At 36.2% G+C, this 14,765-nt stretch overlaps 1 protein-coding gene across 1 annotated transcript; it reads right to left on the reverse strand.

Annotated features, from left to right (window-relative positions):
• Positions 1–7,024: 7,024 nt before the first annotated feature.
• LOC140989440 (uncharacterized) lies at positions 7,025–9,203 on the reverse strand. Its single transcript, XM_073458641.1, has 3 exons — positions 8,796–9,203; positions 8,426–8,518; positions 7,025–8,023 (listed from the first exon to the last, which is right to left on the reverse strand). Exons 1-3 carry the CDS (start codon positions 9,201–9,203, stop codon positions 7,025–7,027), a joined length of 1,500 nt encoding a protein of 499 aa, XP_073314742.1.
• Between the last annotated feature and the right edge of the window lie 5,562 nt (positions 9,204–14,765).

Genomic DNA, 14,765 nt, shown 5'->3' on the forward strand with positions numbered 1-14,765 from the left:
AATCACATGCATCATTCACACCTATTTAGTCTATAAACTCAACACGTCATATCCTTGATAACAAGTAATACATATTCATATTCATACTAACATATTCATATTCATGTTCGTATCCATATTCATATTCGTAAACATTTTCATGATGCGTAAAACCTTAAATAAAAACATTTTCATGATGCGTAAAACCTTAAATAAAAACATTTTCATAATCTTATGAATAAACCTTTTCATATAAACATAAACATATTCATATTCGTATCCATATTCATATCAACATATTCATGTCATCATATTCATATTCATACTAACATATTCATATTCATGTTCATGTTTGTTGAATTCAGATCGTGATTGTGACTCGTATTTTTAAACGTATTGGCCGATGGATCCATCTAGAGAAAACCACAGTACTGGACGGCGGGGACACCAGCGACACTCTCACCAGTCAACTGGGCCTTGGCCAACCTATTAACATATTCATATTCGAATTCGTATCCGTATCCAAGGAAACACGATCGTCGGGCTACCACTGGGACCATAACCCTCACGTTATCTCCAGCATGTAGTAGTCACAATCCCTTCACATCCTTCAACATGTTATCATCACTTAATAAAAATCATGCATATACATATCGTTTTATTTTTGAAACCAAGCATGCAACATATCTTTTAAATGTTCATTAATTAACTATAAAAATCCATGAACCTTTGAAAATCATCATTTAACATGTAAAAATTCACAATCATCCATAGTCATTGAAGATAACCATATTAGCATATAAAACAACACATAAGGCACTGTCACGACGTTTACTAATTTTTAGGTGTAAAATGATCGTTTTACCCCTGGACATGACCTTTTATGTTTTTGATTTTTTCATGATTTCTTTAACTCTAACATGTCTCAAATAAATATTTAAGCTTAAATTAAAATTCTCATAATTTTTTTAGCCTAAAAACAAGGCTTTTTAATTAATTCATAATTAATAGTTTTGAAGACGTTTTAATCCCGAAAAACCCCAAACTTTAATATAAAATTCCTAAATCCTAATTTTAGTCTTTTTATATTATTTTAGCCCTTATGAACCCCAACTCGACCCCCGAAAGCCGTTTTTCAATTATTTACGTTTAGGAGACCCTAATGTGACACATAAACTTCGACTCCGAGCCCTCTTCCGATTTTCTCGAGTCACCCCCAAGCCATGTTGATTCAAACACTGACCAACACATTAGAGCACCCTACTGGACCCTTGGATCCCATAGAAATCTTCCCAAATAAAAAAACGAAGCCCCCAACCCCTAACATAAGCTGGCCGAGAGTTTCTTATGGACAAGGACTCTTGTTCTAGCTTCTAGGACCCTACCAACAAACCCAACCACTGAACCAACCCATTGTGTACTGACTTAAGACCCTAAGGACTCCCTCAAACCCACCCTTGAACCAAGGCCGAGCCCCACATCCCTGCGCAACAGCCGAACCCTGCGCACCCTCACATGCACTCTCGGGTGAGAGTCCTTGTCAACAAGGACTCCTCCCAGCCCACTCAACTCGAGTCCTGGTCTGGCTAGGACTCTTCCCTTGACCCTTCTACGATTTTGGCTAGCCCTGGACAGAAGCCATGACCAAGCTGAGTCATGGGAACCCAAAACCGAACCCCCTTGTTTCCCATGAAAGCAAGTTGCTTACAGGTTATGTCCAGATTCGTGTGTGGTGTTTACGTGGTGTTTTAGGAGTCTAGATTCATGTAGAACAATTCTTGATCAATACCTATATCATGGCAGCCCTTAAACCATACAAAAACATGAATTTGAAAATCAAAACTTTGCTTGAAACTTCATGTGGCATACAAGAACGAAAATACACAAAGGTGACACTTGTTTTCCATGTTTTTCATGCATAAAAATATAATATGGTGTGATGATGTTTTGAAGGAAAGAAGAGGTGTGCCTTTGCGTATTTTACGCACGAATAAACGTTGACGTTTGCGAAGAACGGGGCAAGAACCTTGGCTTGAAATCCTTGAAGCTTGCTTTGATTTTTCCCTCTTATATTGTGTGTGTTGTGTCGTGTAAAAATTGGAGAATTGGTTTGCTGAATTTTTGAAAGTGGCGTGGGTAATATGGGGTTTGGGGTGGGGTTTTAGTTTATAAATAGTTAATTAATCATCAATTAAGCTTAGGCCCATTAAGCATACAAATTAGGCCCATTAGTGCTTAATTAAAATTTTAAAAATAATTTTGTTTAATAAACTTTGTGAATTTATTAGCCGGGTTGCCAAAACGTTTGTATTTTTGTTGAAAAACCGATACCGACAAAAATTACGTCCCGGCGTATAAAGTCACCTCAAAACTCCTTATTTTCAAAAATTAGAAAAAGCATCGTTCATATTTTAAATAATTAAAAACAATTATTTAATAAAAATATTTTACATTTTTCAGCCTTCGGTCTCCGTTCTTCGATCGCAACTCGAAGAACTTTTTAAAAATACATTTTAATACAACCATGTAGAAAAAATATATTTTAAACATGCAAATATGTACAACATAATTAATTAATATAATTAAAATAATTAATTAAAATACAAGAGAATTTAATAATTTTTATGCATGTGGTTCGCGTGGACCCTCAAATTTTCGGGACGTTACAATCTTCCCCCTTAAATTGAATTTCGTCTTCGAAATTCGCTTATCCTTAATAACCCAAAGTTTAGACTCAGTTCTAGTATCCCAAAAATCCACGCTTCCGCTGCGCTACTCTGATAAAACTTAAGTTCTAGAATGTCCTTACATCTTCTAGATCCCAATTAAATTTTCCTTCTAAATCCTTATTTTCAAATCGCAACTTAAAAAGATCAACATGACTTAGTGCTATTACTATTATAACCTCGAATTTCAATTTTTTCTTACAAATTCCAATATTAAAATTTGGTTGTCCATACTTATCGTATTTTATTTTCCTTATTTTATTCCTAAAATGTTCATAGACCTATCAAATTTCAATCTTAAAATCACAAACGCATCCGCTAATGCTTAGATTTTTCAAGTCTAATATCGTTTCATCCTTAAAAACTCTTGATTAACATTCCTTATAACACTATAACCAAGATATCCCGATGTTCCAAATATTCTTAAAAGTCTAAATCATCGAAAATTCTTATCATTTAACCATTCAATTCTCACTTATTGCTAAACTATCCCCCAAATTCCTCAATAATTGCAAAATAAATTCTTAATTTCATCAAAAATTATTTTAATTGGTCCTTAATGTCAAAAATCCTACAATTCACCCATAAGTTCTCGGTGTTCTTAATTTTCTTCTACACTTTTCCCATGTCATAATCTCAAAAATTTAAACTTATTTACCCAAAAATCAATTCTCATAATCAATCTTACCTTTCATTAAAACTTAAAATCCCAACTTATATATTTTTATATTCCCAAAGTCTTTGCAATCCTCGAATAATTATTACTTATGAGTAATTCTCAAAAATTAATTCGACTAGTAAGCACGAATCATAAATATTTTCTTAGAAAATCTACGTGTCACAAAAACATTCATAATATTCACAATTAACTTATAGCCCAAAAGTAGAATGTCAATACTAAAACCCAAAAATCAACATAATCCAATTCCACCACAAGGCCAACATGCATTAAAATCAAATAATTTCTTATTTCACATTGTATCGCGTATAAAAATTCTAAAGCATGCAAAACATATATTCTTATAATGCTGTTAAACATGTGACGTAAACATATAATTCATGTACTTATGCAGGTAATATTATAAAATCATATAAAGCATGTAAACTTACAATTTGAGGTTTGACGATTGATCTTCCCGGCACTGATGGTGGCACAACCCTTTACAGAACCATTGCTCTGATACTAAATGAAACGTCTGCTATTCGTTTTCTTAAAAAGTACTAGAAATTTTTTTTAAAACTTCCCTAGCATCGGCCGAAGCACCAAAAATTACATAAAATATTTTGGACATCATTTTAAAATAAAACAACCAACTATATATTTGAGAAATAGAGCCTATACTACAATCTCTCAAAAACCTCCCAAAACATAAATAAAAGTCGTAAAAATATTCTTAACATAACTTAAAACCATAAATAATAACTAGTGTGGAAAACTAGCCTCGGTCCTCGGGTTATGTGCACCTCTAGTCCAGTCAGATCAACAATCAAGACCTCCATAAACATAATCATCATAATCACCTGCATCAATCACACCTAGTGAGTCTAAAGACTCAACACATCATATCTTTGATAACAATTAATACATATACAGATCACATACAACAGTGAAAAATACTTGTACTTAAAATATCATTTTCATGAAGATATATAAACTTCAAAACATAAACATTTTCATAAACATTTTCATGATGCGTAAAACCTTAAATAAAAACATTTTCTTAATCTTATGCATAAACATTTTCATATAAACATAAACATATTCATATTCGTATCCATATTCATATCAACATATTCACGTCATCATATTCATATTCATATTAACATATTCATATTCATGTTCATGTTTGTTGAATTCAGATCGTGATTGTAACTCGTATTCTTATACGTATTGGGCGATGGATCCATCTAGAGAAAACAAGAGTAATGGGAGACGGGAACACCGGCGACACTCTCACCGGTCAACTGGGCCTTGGCCAACGCATTAACATATTTTTATTCGTATTCGTATTCGTATCCGTATCCAAGGAAACAAAATCGTCGGGCTCCTACTGGGACCATAACCCTCACGTTATCTCCAGCATGTAGTAGTCACAATCCCTTCACATCCTTCAACATGTTATCATCACTTAACAAAAAGCATGCATATACATATCGTTTTATTTTTGAAACCAAGCATGCAACACGTCTTTTAAATGTTCATTAATTAACCATAAAAATTCATGAACCTTTGAAAATCATCATTTAACATGTAAAAATTCATAATCATCCATAGTCATTGAAGATAACCATATTAGCATATCAAAGAGCATATAAGGCACTGCACTCTCGGGTAGGAATCCTTGTCAACAAGGACTCCTCCCAGCCCACTGAACTCGAGTCCTGGCCTGGCTAGGACTCTTTCCTTGACCCCTCTATGATTCTTGCTCGCCCTGGACAGAAGCCATGACCAAGCCGAGCCATAGGAACCCAAAACCGAACCCCTTTGTTTCCCATGACAGCAAGTTGCTTACAGTTTGTGTCCAGATTCGTGTGTGGTGTTTAGGTGGTGTTTTAGGAGTCTAAATTCATGTAGAACAATTCTTGATCAATACCTATATCATGGCAGCCCTTAAACCATACAAAAACATGAATTTTAAAATCAAAACTTTGCTTGAAACTTCATCTGGCATACAAGAACGAAAATACACAAAGGCNCTGTAAGCAACTTGCTGTCATGGGAAACAAAGGGGTTCGGTTTTGGGTTCCTATGGCTCGGCTTGGTCATGGCTTCTGTCCAGGGCGAGCAAGAATCATAGAGGGGTCAAGGAAAGAGTCCTAGCCAGGCCAGGACTCGAGTTCAGTGGGCTGGGAGGAGTCCTTGTTGACAAGGATTCCTACCCGAGAGTGCAGTGCCTTATATGCTCTTTGATATGNGAATTAGTGTGCTGAATTTTTTAAAGTGGTGTGGGTAATATGGGGTTTGGGGTGGGGTTTTAGCTTATAAATAGTTAATTAATCATTAATTAAACTTAGACCCATTAAGCACACAAATTAGGCCCATTAGTGCTTAATTAAAATTTTAAAAATAATTTTGTTTAATAAAATTTTTGAATTTATTAGCCGGATTGCCAAAACGTTTGTATTTTTGTTGAAAAACCGACACCGAAAAAAATTATGTCCCGACGTATGGAAAGATTCCTAAATCTAGTCTTTCGGTCGGCTTGGGTACCTATTGAATGGCAGAAAGCCTATTCCTCCCAAATTTACAGAAACATTTACAAGTTAATACGACAGATTCAAACAAAGTGGCCACCTGGCCTACTTTGTACCAAACTTCCTCGCACTCAGCTTCACAAACCACTGACCTTCGATGTCCCTACCCAACTGCTAGGATAATAATGCTTCAAGTACATGCCATTGATGCACCTCTTATATGGCTCACCATCTAGACTCGCAAGCCAGTATGCGTTTCCATCCAGCACTCGATTAACTCTAAACGGTCCTTCCCAATTTGGCGACCATTTACCGAATTCCCTTTCTTTGGAACCGAGGGGTAAAATTACCTTCCAAACTACGTCTCCCTATTCGAATATTTTCTTATTCACACGCTTATTGTAGCTTCTAGCCACCTTGGATTTCTGAAGCAACAAAGCATTATACGTTTGCATTCTCAACTCATCCAAATCTTCCAGTTCCATAATCATTGCCTCCGTGTAGAGCTCTGGTTCTAATTCATTCTACTTCATCACTCTTAAAGAAGGAATCACCACTTCCATAGGCAACACTGCATCATGCCCATATTTCAAGGTGAAAGGGCTTAGCGAGTAGCACTTCTTTTCAATGTTCGATAAGCCCACAAAGTTTCTGATAGCAGTCAGTGCAAATCTCGAGGATTATCCTCCATCATTTTTTTCAGCATCTTAATTAGTACTTGGTTTGAAGCTTCAGCTTGACCATTGGATTGGGGATAATGAGGTGAAGAATTAATCAACTGGATCTCATATTCTTCAGCAAATTCCTTTATTTCTGATCCCACGAACATAGTTTCTTGGTCGGTTGTGATCGATTGCGGGATTCCAAATCTGTTAATAATATGCTCTTTCACAAATACAATAACATCTTTTTGCTCTACCTTCTTCATGGGGAGGGCTTCGACCCACTTGGTGAAGAAATCAGTAGCCACAATTATAAAAGAATGCCCTTTAGATGGAGGAGGATAAATTTTACCTATCAAGTCCATGGCCCACCCCTGGAATGGCCACGGCTTTATGACAACATGCATTTCATCAGCTGGTATCCTCTGTACATTGCCGTGTTTTTGGCATTGTTGACACCCTCTAGAATATCTTATACAATCCTTTAGCATTGATCGCCAATAATGGCCATGTCTGCGGATTAACCACCTCATTTTGATCCCTGACTGGTGTGCCTCCACATATTCCTTCATGTACTTGCCGCATTACTCTCATGGCCTCTGGGAAACCCAAACACCGGAACAATAAACCATCATCCCCTTTCCTGTACAGTTCATCTTCCATCAAGACGTAATGTAGAATTCTCATCTTCAAGCCGTAATGCAACTTCTGCTCAGGATTCCTCAATGCATCTTTTATCTCATCTCTCCAATCCCCGGCGAGTTCAACGTCAATATCAGAGGTATCCACTTGTATTCCTCGCTGGTGAATAAAAGGATGATTTCTCCTTTGTACCAACAAAAATTTTTGGGTGAGCTCGGGCGACATCCTTAAACCAGAAGCAATCTGAGCCAATTCATCAGCTTCCCAGTTGTCTTGTCTTGGCACGTGTTGGAATGTCACATCTTCAAAATTGTGAAGGAGCTGTGAAGCAGCAGTAAAATAAGTGGCCAACGCCAAACTCGAACATTTATATTCCCCGGACATTTGCTTGAGAACCAGTTGAGAATCTCCAATAATCAACACATCTTTAGTGCCCAAATCTCGTAGAATTTCTAAGCCAATCATTAGTTCTTTGTATTCAGCCTGATTATTGGTGCATGGAAAGTCTAGATTAAATGACAGAGCTGTCTTAACTCCCGCTGGAGAGGTTATCACGACTCCAACCCCTGAAGCCCTCTCTGTGCTGGAACCATCAAATTTCAAATTCCAGGATTGATTTACACAAAACACTGGGATATCCACTGGTGCACTTCTCACCACATCGACCATAGGGTAATCTGCTGGAAAATAAGCAACAGCTTGGCCTTTCATCGATTTTTGGGGGCAATAAATCAAGGTAAACTCGGCCAATGCCAGGGACCATTTGCGAATCCTCCCAGTCAAGATAGGCCTGTGAAGCATGTATTTGACAAGATCTGTCTGTGAAATCACATAAAATCTGGAATGGATCAGATAATGTCTCAATTTAGTACACGAATAATATAAGGCCAAACACAATTTTTCGATGACTGAGTATCTAACCTCCACCTCTGTAAGTGATCGACTCAAATAATAAATGGTCTGCTCATGATTTTCTTTGTTGTTTTGTGCCAAAAGACATCCAATAGAATCGTGAGCGGCTGATATGTAATGTTTGAGGGAAAAACCACCCCTTGGGGGCATCAAAACAGGAGGTTTAGACAAATATTCTTTTATTTTAGCAAAATCTTTGTGTTGACACTTTTCCCATTTAAATTCTTCCGAGTCCTTCAACTTTAATAATGAAGAAAATTCTTGGGTTTTACTTGCTAAGTTTGAGATAAATCTTCTTAAATAATTTACCTGACTGAGGAATCTTTGTAGCTCCTTATTATTCTTTGGTGACCTTACTGCAATGATAGCTTTCGCCTTATTTTTGTCCACCTCTACTTTCCGCTGGTGAACTAAAAAACCAAAGAAATTCCCAGTTGTATGCCGAAATTACATTTCAAAGGATTCAACTTCAAATTGTGTTGCCTCATCCTTACAAAACTTTATCGAGGTGGCCAAGGTGATCTGATGCTTTTTTTGATTTAACAACAATGTCATCAATATATACCTCCAAACACTGACTGATCATATCATAGAAAATGGTATTCATAGCCCTTTGGTAAGTTGCTCCTGCGTTTTTTAAACCAAATGGCATAACAAGCTATTCGAACGTTCCAATTGCCCCAGGACATCTAAAAAATGTCTTGGATACATCTTCCTCTGCTATTTTTATTTGGTTGTATCCTGAAAATCCGTCCATGAATGACATCAACTCGTTTCTTGGCACTGCATCGACTAACATATCGGCTACCGGCATGACATAAACGTCTTTCGTGGTGGCACAATTTAAATCCCTGAAATCTATGCAAACTCGAAGCTTCCCATTCTTTTTCATAACATGGACTATATTTGCAAGCCATTCCTTGTATCTTACTGGGCGGATGAATTTTGCTTTGAGAAATTTTTCAATTTCTTCTTTTACTCTTGCTTCAATTGTCTTGGACATCCTTCTAGCCGGCTGTTGGTATGGTTTGAAACCATCTTTAATTGGTAGCCGATGTTCCACCGATTTACTATCTAAACCCGGCATATCTTCATATTCTCACGTGAAACAATCTTTGAATTCCATGAGAAGTTTCACAATTTCTCTCTTCATCTCTTCTTCTAACAAGTAACTGATATAAGTAGGTTTTGGGCTTTCCACAGTTCTTAGATTCACCTCTTTCAAAGGGTCTTGAGTCTCCGGCTGCCGATCTTCCATCTGAGACAGAGCTAAGATTATGTCCTCCAACTGTAATTCCGTTTCCTCACTGTTATTACATTCATCTTTAAATATTATTTCAGTTCCGTCAATGTCTCACAATTCCTGAGATTGTACTTCATTCACCAGATGCTGCAATGTGGCTTTCCATTCGAAAGTTGCAGCCACTTCCATCTCTTCTTTAGTGAAATTAATCATCGACCTCCTAGATAATAGGTCGGACCATGGGTCTATGGGAGACCATGGCGGTGGGTTTGAGAATTTTTTCAACTGCTTCTCTCACTTTTTGAGTATCCATGCAGACTGCTCCTTTCTATCCATTCACCTTGTAGTCACAAATTTTAATAAGACCGAAGGCTCCATCATAATATCTAGCCTCTACTGCATTGGAATTAGATTGATACGACTGCGAATCAGCCTGTACCACTTCCACCTCATCCCATGATTTAAAATTCCTATCGATGAATGTTATGTTCTTTCTGAATAAACTTTTGATAAGTTTTGTTCGATAAATCTGAATTCTGTAATACACTGTTACAAATCTATTTGAAATACAATGATAGTTGTAATTCTGTCTGGTCCCCATCGGTGGGTATAAAAACGTGTTCTGGTCCCCATCAGTGGGTATAAAATTGTGTTCTGTCTGGCCCTCATCAGTGGGTATAAAACTGTGTTTTGGCCTCACCCCTTAGAGGACTAACATATTGGGGACAATTTGACCATAGAAATGATTTGCGTAACAGTGTTGTGTTTGTTTCTGATTTGCTTCTGAATTGCTTTGAATCGTCTGATAATCTTTATCTAATATTTCATTCGATTCCGTTATGATAAGTAATAAGTTTTGAAAGTGTGTTAAAATTTTTTTTTTAAAGATTAAGTTCTATATGTATCTTTAGAAATCGATCGACCCCCACTTGCTGAGTGTTTCGCAAAACACTAACCCCTTACAAATTTCAGATAAGAATGAAGAACAACTGAATGAGGAGGAACAAGAAGCTTTCTGGGGATGGTGATCGAACGACAATATCTAGAATCAAGATTTTTATCCTTTCTTTTGTTTAGCTTCCGCAAAACTCTGATGTAATTTTTATTCCGTTGTCATTGTAAAAGACAATTCTTATTTATGAAAAGACTGGTTTTTGGCTATTTGCTACGAGGCTTATTGTTTTCATGAAATTGTTAAACAATACCGGAGGTCACCGACGCCTCGATCCCGGGGCGTGACACTATAAGCTTGCTAACTGATGAATAACTCAGAAATATTCTTTCAGCAGATTTAGCATCAAATATTTTCCGATAATTTTTTCCATTATTATGAATAAAGCATCTGCAACCAAATATTCTGAAGCAGGACACCACTCTTTTTTGTCAATGCCAGATCTCGTACGGTGTTTTCAAATGATTTTTGTTAATCATTGATCTGTTTTGAGTATCACACGCAGTGTTTACTGCTTCTGCCCAAAATCTCTGAGATATACCGGAGTCAGCAAGCATTTTTCTAGCTTCTTCTTTTAGAGTTCGATTTCTTCTTTCAGCTACACCATTTTGCTGAGGTGTTCTAGCTGCTGAGAACTCATGCTTAATTCCAGTATTTTCTAAAAATTGAGAAAGATTTTGATTGACAAATTCAGTCCCTCGATCAGACCTTATTCTGTCAATTCCAACTGATTTTTAATTTAATAATCTTTTGAAAAGCTTAATCAGTTGTGCTGCAGTTTGGTCTTTTGATTTGAGAAAAATAACCCAATTAAATCTTAAAAAATCATCAACAATTACCAAGGTGTATTTTATTCTCCGTAAACTCATGACTGGTATAGGACCAAAAAGATCCATATGCAGCAGTTCTAAGCTTTTGGAGAAAGATTTACTACCCTTGTTTTAAACGAAGCTTTTACTATTTTACCATACTAACAAGCAGAATAAATTTTGTCTTTTGAGAAATCAATTTTAGGCAGACCAGTTACAAGACCATGATTACTCAGATGAGCGATGTATTTGAAATTCAAGTGGTTCAACCTTTTATGCCACAACCAATTTGTAGAAGATTTTGAAGCTACAAAACAAACTGGTGCATTAGGTTGATTAGTCCAACTTACCTTGTATGTGTTACCACATCGATTTCTAGTTATGATGATGTCGTTAGTTGAGTTTCTAACTGTTCAGGTGTGTTTGTTGAACTTAACTGAAAAATTATTGTCATGTAACTAACTGATGCTAATCAAGTTATATTTCAGATTATCAACAAGTAAAACGTCATTAATAATATTATTATTATGGATAAGCTTACCCTTACGCAAAGTTCTACCTTTTGAGTTGTCTCCAAAGATGATGTTTGGACCAGAGTACTTGATCAGTTGGGATAGAAAATCAGCATCCCTTGTCATATGTCGTGAGCAACCACTCTCCAAATACCAAATTGATTAGTTTGTTGGTGTACATGTTACCTGCAATCACACATCGAATGATTTTGGTACCCACATCTATTTGGGTCCTAAACTGATTAGTCCTTTGGGAACCCAGACTTGGATCAGTCTGACTGACTTTTCAGGTTCCAAATGATTTTCCTCGACTCGTGTGTGTTTGATGTGTTGTGTGCAGATGAAACAATATGATTTTTGAACTTTTTTTAATTGGTTGTTCATCCGATATTTTTTCTGAAAAAGCTTACTGTTATAATAATTGGAATACTCACTTTTATAGTTCTGATTTTTATAGTTGAATCGTTTAGGTGACCAGCTTTGCAAATCAGTTGAACTTGTAGGGCTATATCCAATTCCATACCTTTTGGCCTTGTTCTTATTTTCAATCGGTTGTACAACAAGTTTACTTGGTTATGAGAATTCATGTACCATAGTTGATTTTACAAATTGAATATACTTCCCTTTGCACTCATTCAACTTTGGCATAGTATCACTTGCAGAAGATTCATCATGGCTATTGAAGCCTAAACCAGTTTTATCAGTAACTGATTTCTTTAAATCTTGCATCTCAGTCAGCGTGACTGATGACTTATTCCAAACTTGAATCAGATCAGTTTGTCTTGAATTTTCAAGCTTCAACCGCTGAATCATAGATTGGTTCTCAATCATTACAACTTTTTTCTTAGCATTCTCTCTTTTTAGACTCGACAATTCAACTGATTCACCAGTTTCAGTTTTGTTGTCTTGTGGATCAGTTTGCCTAGCTTTGGCTTTCTCAAATGAAAAGCAAACTTGTGATTTTCATTAACCATGTCATAAAATGTGGAAATGAGCTCTTCCCGTGTAAAATCAGTTGAACTGAAATCAAAACCTGTTTACTGCTTGATTCCAGTTCTGATCATTGGCCATTAAACACTTTACTTCATCTTCATCATTGGAGCTGCTCGAGCTCTCAGAATCTGATTCATCAGTATCAGTTTCTGCCCACTTGGATTTGCTTTCTTTTGCTAATAGGACTTCATGTTTCTTTTTGAATGATCTTTTATCATTCTTATCACTTCTTCTGTGCTCAACTGACTTCTTTTCCTTTTCAATTGAATATCGACGGTCCTTCTTTGGCTAAGGACAATCAGCAATGAAATGTCCTGTTTTTCCACAGTTGTAGCACGAATTTGGATCTTCCTTAGAGGTGTTCTTTTGATATTGTCTTTGAAAAGAACCTTGATTCTTATGAATCTTCCAAACTTTTTGACAAATAATGACATGGCGTCATTACTCATCTGTTCTACAGTATTCTCAGCTGAATCAGTTGGTTCCAGTTTCATGGCACAAAGAGCATCTATAACTGTTGGTGTTGAAGGTTCTCCTTCTCTCATCTGTAGTTCGAATTCATAGGCTTTAAGATCGAAAAACAAGTCGTGTAATTCCATCCTGTTCAGATCCTTAGATTATCTCATTGCCATGGTTTTGACATTCCATTATTTGGGAAGACCTCGAACAACTTTCAACGCAATTTCTTTGTTTGAAAATACTTTCCCGAGTGCATTCAGTTCATTTATGATTGACTCTCCAGTCTTCATCTTGATGTTATCAAATTTTTGTATGGCGACTGAGAGTTTGTTCTCTTTTCTTTGCTCGTTGCCTTCACATAACTGAATCAGTTTCTCCCAAATTTCTTTGGTTGTTCTGCACATCTTGATCTTACTGAATGTGATCTTATCAAGTGTTTTGTACAGAATATATTTTGCTACATTGTCCAAGTTGGCTTTTCTCTTGTCTTCAGCTGTCTATTCCTCTCTTGGCTTTTCAATGTGATGGGGCGCTCCATCAGTTATAGCAACAGCTGTATTTGCTTTCAATATTTTCATTGGTCCGTCAGTTATGACGAACCACATATTATCATCTTGTGTATCTAAATGAGCCTGCATTGTGATCTTCCAGTCATCATATTCTTCTCTTGAGAACATGGGGATTTTATTGAAAGACGACATGTTGATCAGATGTAAGAATAGAAAGTATTCAGAAACAAGATTGAAACCCGCTCTGATACCACGTGTTAGGATCGATTTAACGGGTGAAAGTATTTAGAAGGGAGATTTGAATAAACACTTCAAGATTTTCAAATCTTTTTTGATAGGGTGAATCAGTTTAGTGATAAACTGAATTCAAGAATTTCGTTGTCAATGTCAATCAGTTAACTAATGTAGTGCGGAAATAAATTGACTGACAGGTTGAATACTCAAAGAATAATTTAAACAATGAACACGAAGATTTTATGAATGTTCGGAGATTTTAAATGCTCCTACGTCACCCCTTCTATCACAAGGATATGATTTCACTAAAAGACTTTGACTGATTACAAAAACTGTAATAACCCACTTTAGTTTAGTCTTAACACTGACAAAATGAAACTCTTAGTATATTTACAAATTTATCAGTATACAACTGATTTTCTTATCTTAGCACAGCTGATCTTAAAGATCGAATATAACAAAGTGATGTGCTACTGCTTTTTGCTCAGATGATAGCCTAAAAGTTATGAATACTTATGTTGAGCTTTTCTGTATGAATATCGAGATTGACCTTGTAAGCTTGAATTCAAAATTCACTCAGAAATAGTCGTGCGAAAGTTTTTGTCTCAGCTGATCTCTACAGCTATTTATAGGCTTTGCTTCCAACAGTAACATTGAATGCATTTAAATGAATTATATCTGTTGATTTGTCCTTTCTGAACGTGTCAACATTCTTCTGACAATATTACACTGTGGCGTTCTGATATGTGGCGCTCCCACTACAAGTTACAGTCTGCTTCTGTACAAATTGTTGGTTGTTGGCTACGTTCAGTTGACTATATAGCCGATCAGTTGAGCTGACTGCATAACTGATCAGTCTTAACTGATAGTTCAATTAACTATACAGATTCAGTTAGCTTCGATCAGTTCGATTGTCTTTGATTATTAAGCACAATAAT

This window comes from Primulina huaijiensis, chromosome 12 (genome assembly GCF_012295235.1).
Source record: "Primulina huaijiensis isolate GDHJ02 chromosome 12, ASM1229523v2, whole genome shotgun sequence".
NCBI classification, from domain to species: Eukaryota; Viridiplantae; Streptophyta; class Magnoliopsida; order Lamiales; family Gesneriaceae; genus Primulina; species Primulina huaijiensis.

What these genes read in the sequence shown, in the direction of transcription:
- LOC140989440 (XM_073458641.1), bottom strand. Translation starts at nt 9,203, where the DNA reads ATGCCGGGTTTAGATAGTAAATCGGTGGAACATCGGCTACCAATTAAA. An exon ending in CATTTTTTAGATGTCCTGGG is followed by an intron (nt 8,519 to 8,795) that starts GCAATTGGAACG and finishes TTAGTTCACCAG; the next exon opens with CGGAAAGTAGAGGTGGACAA. An exon ending in TACAAAGATTCCTCAGTCAG is followed by an intron (nt 8,024 to 8,425) that starts GTAAATTATTTA and finishes GTGATTTCACAG; the next exon opens with ACAGATCTTGTCAAATACAT.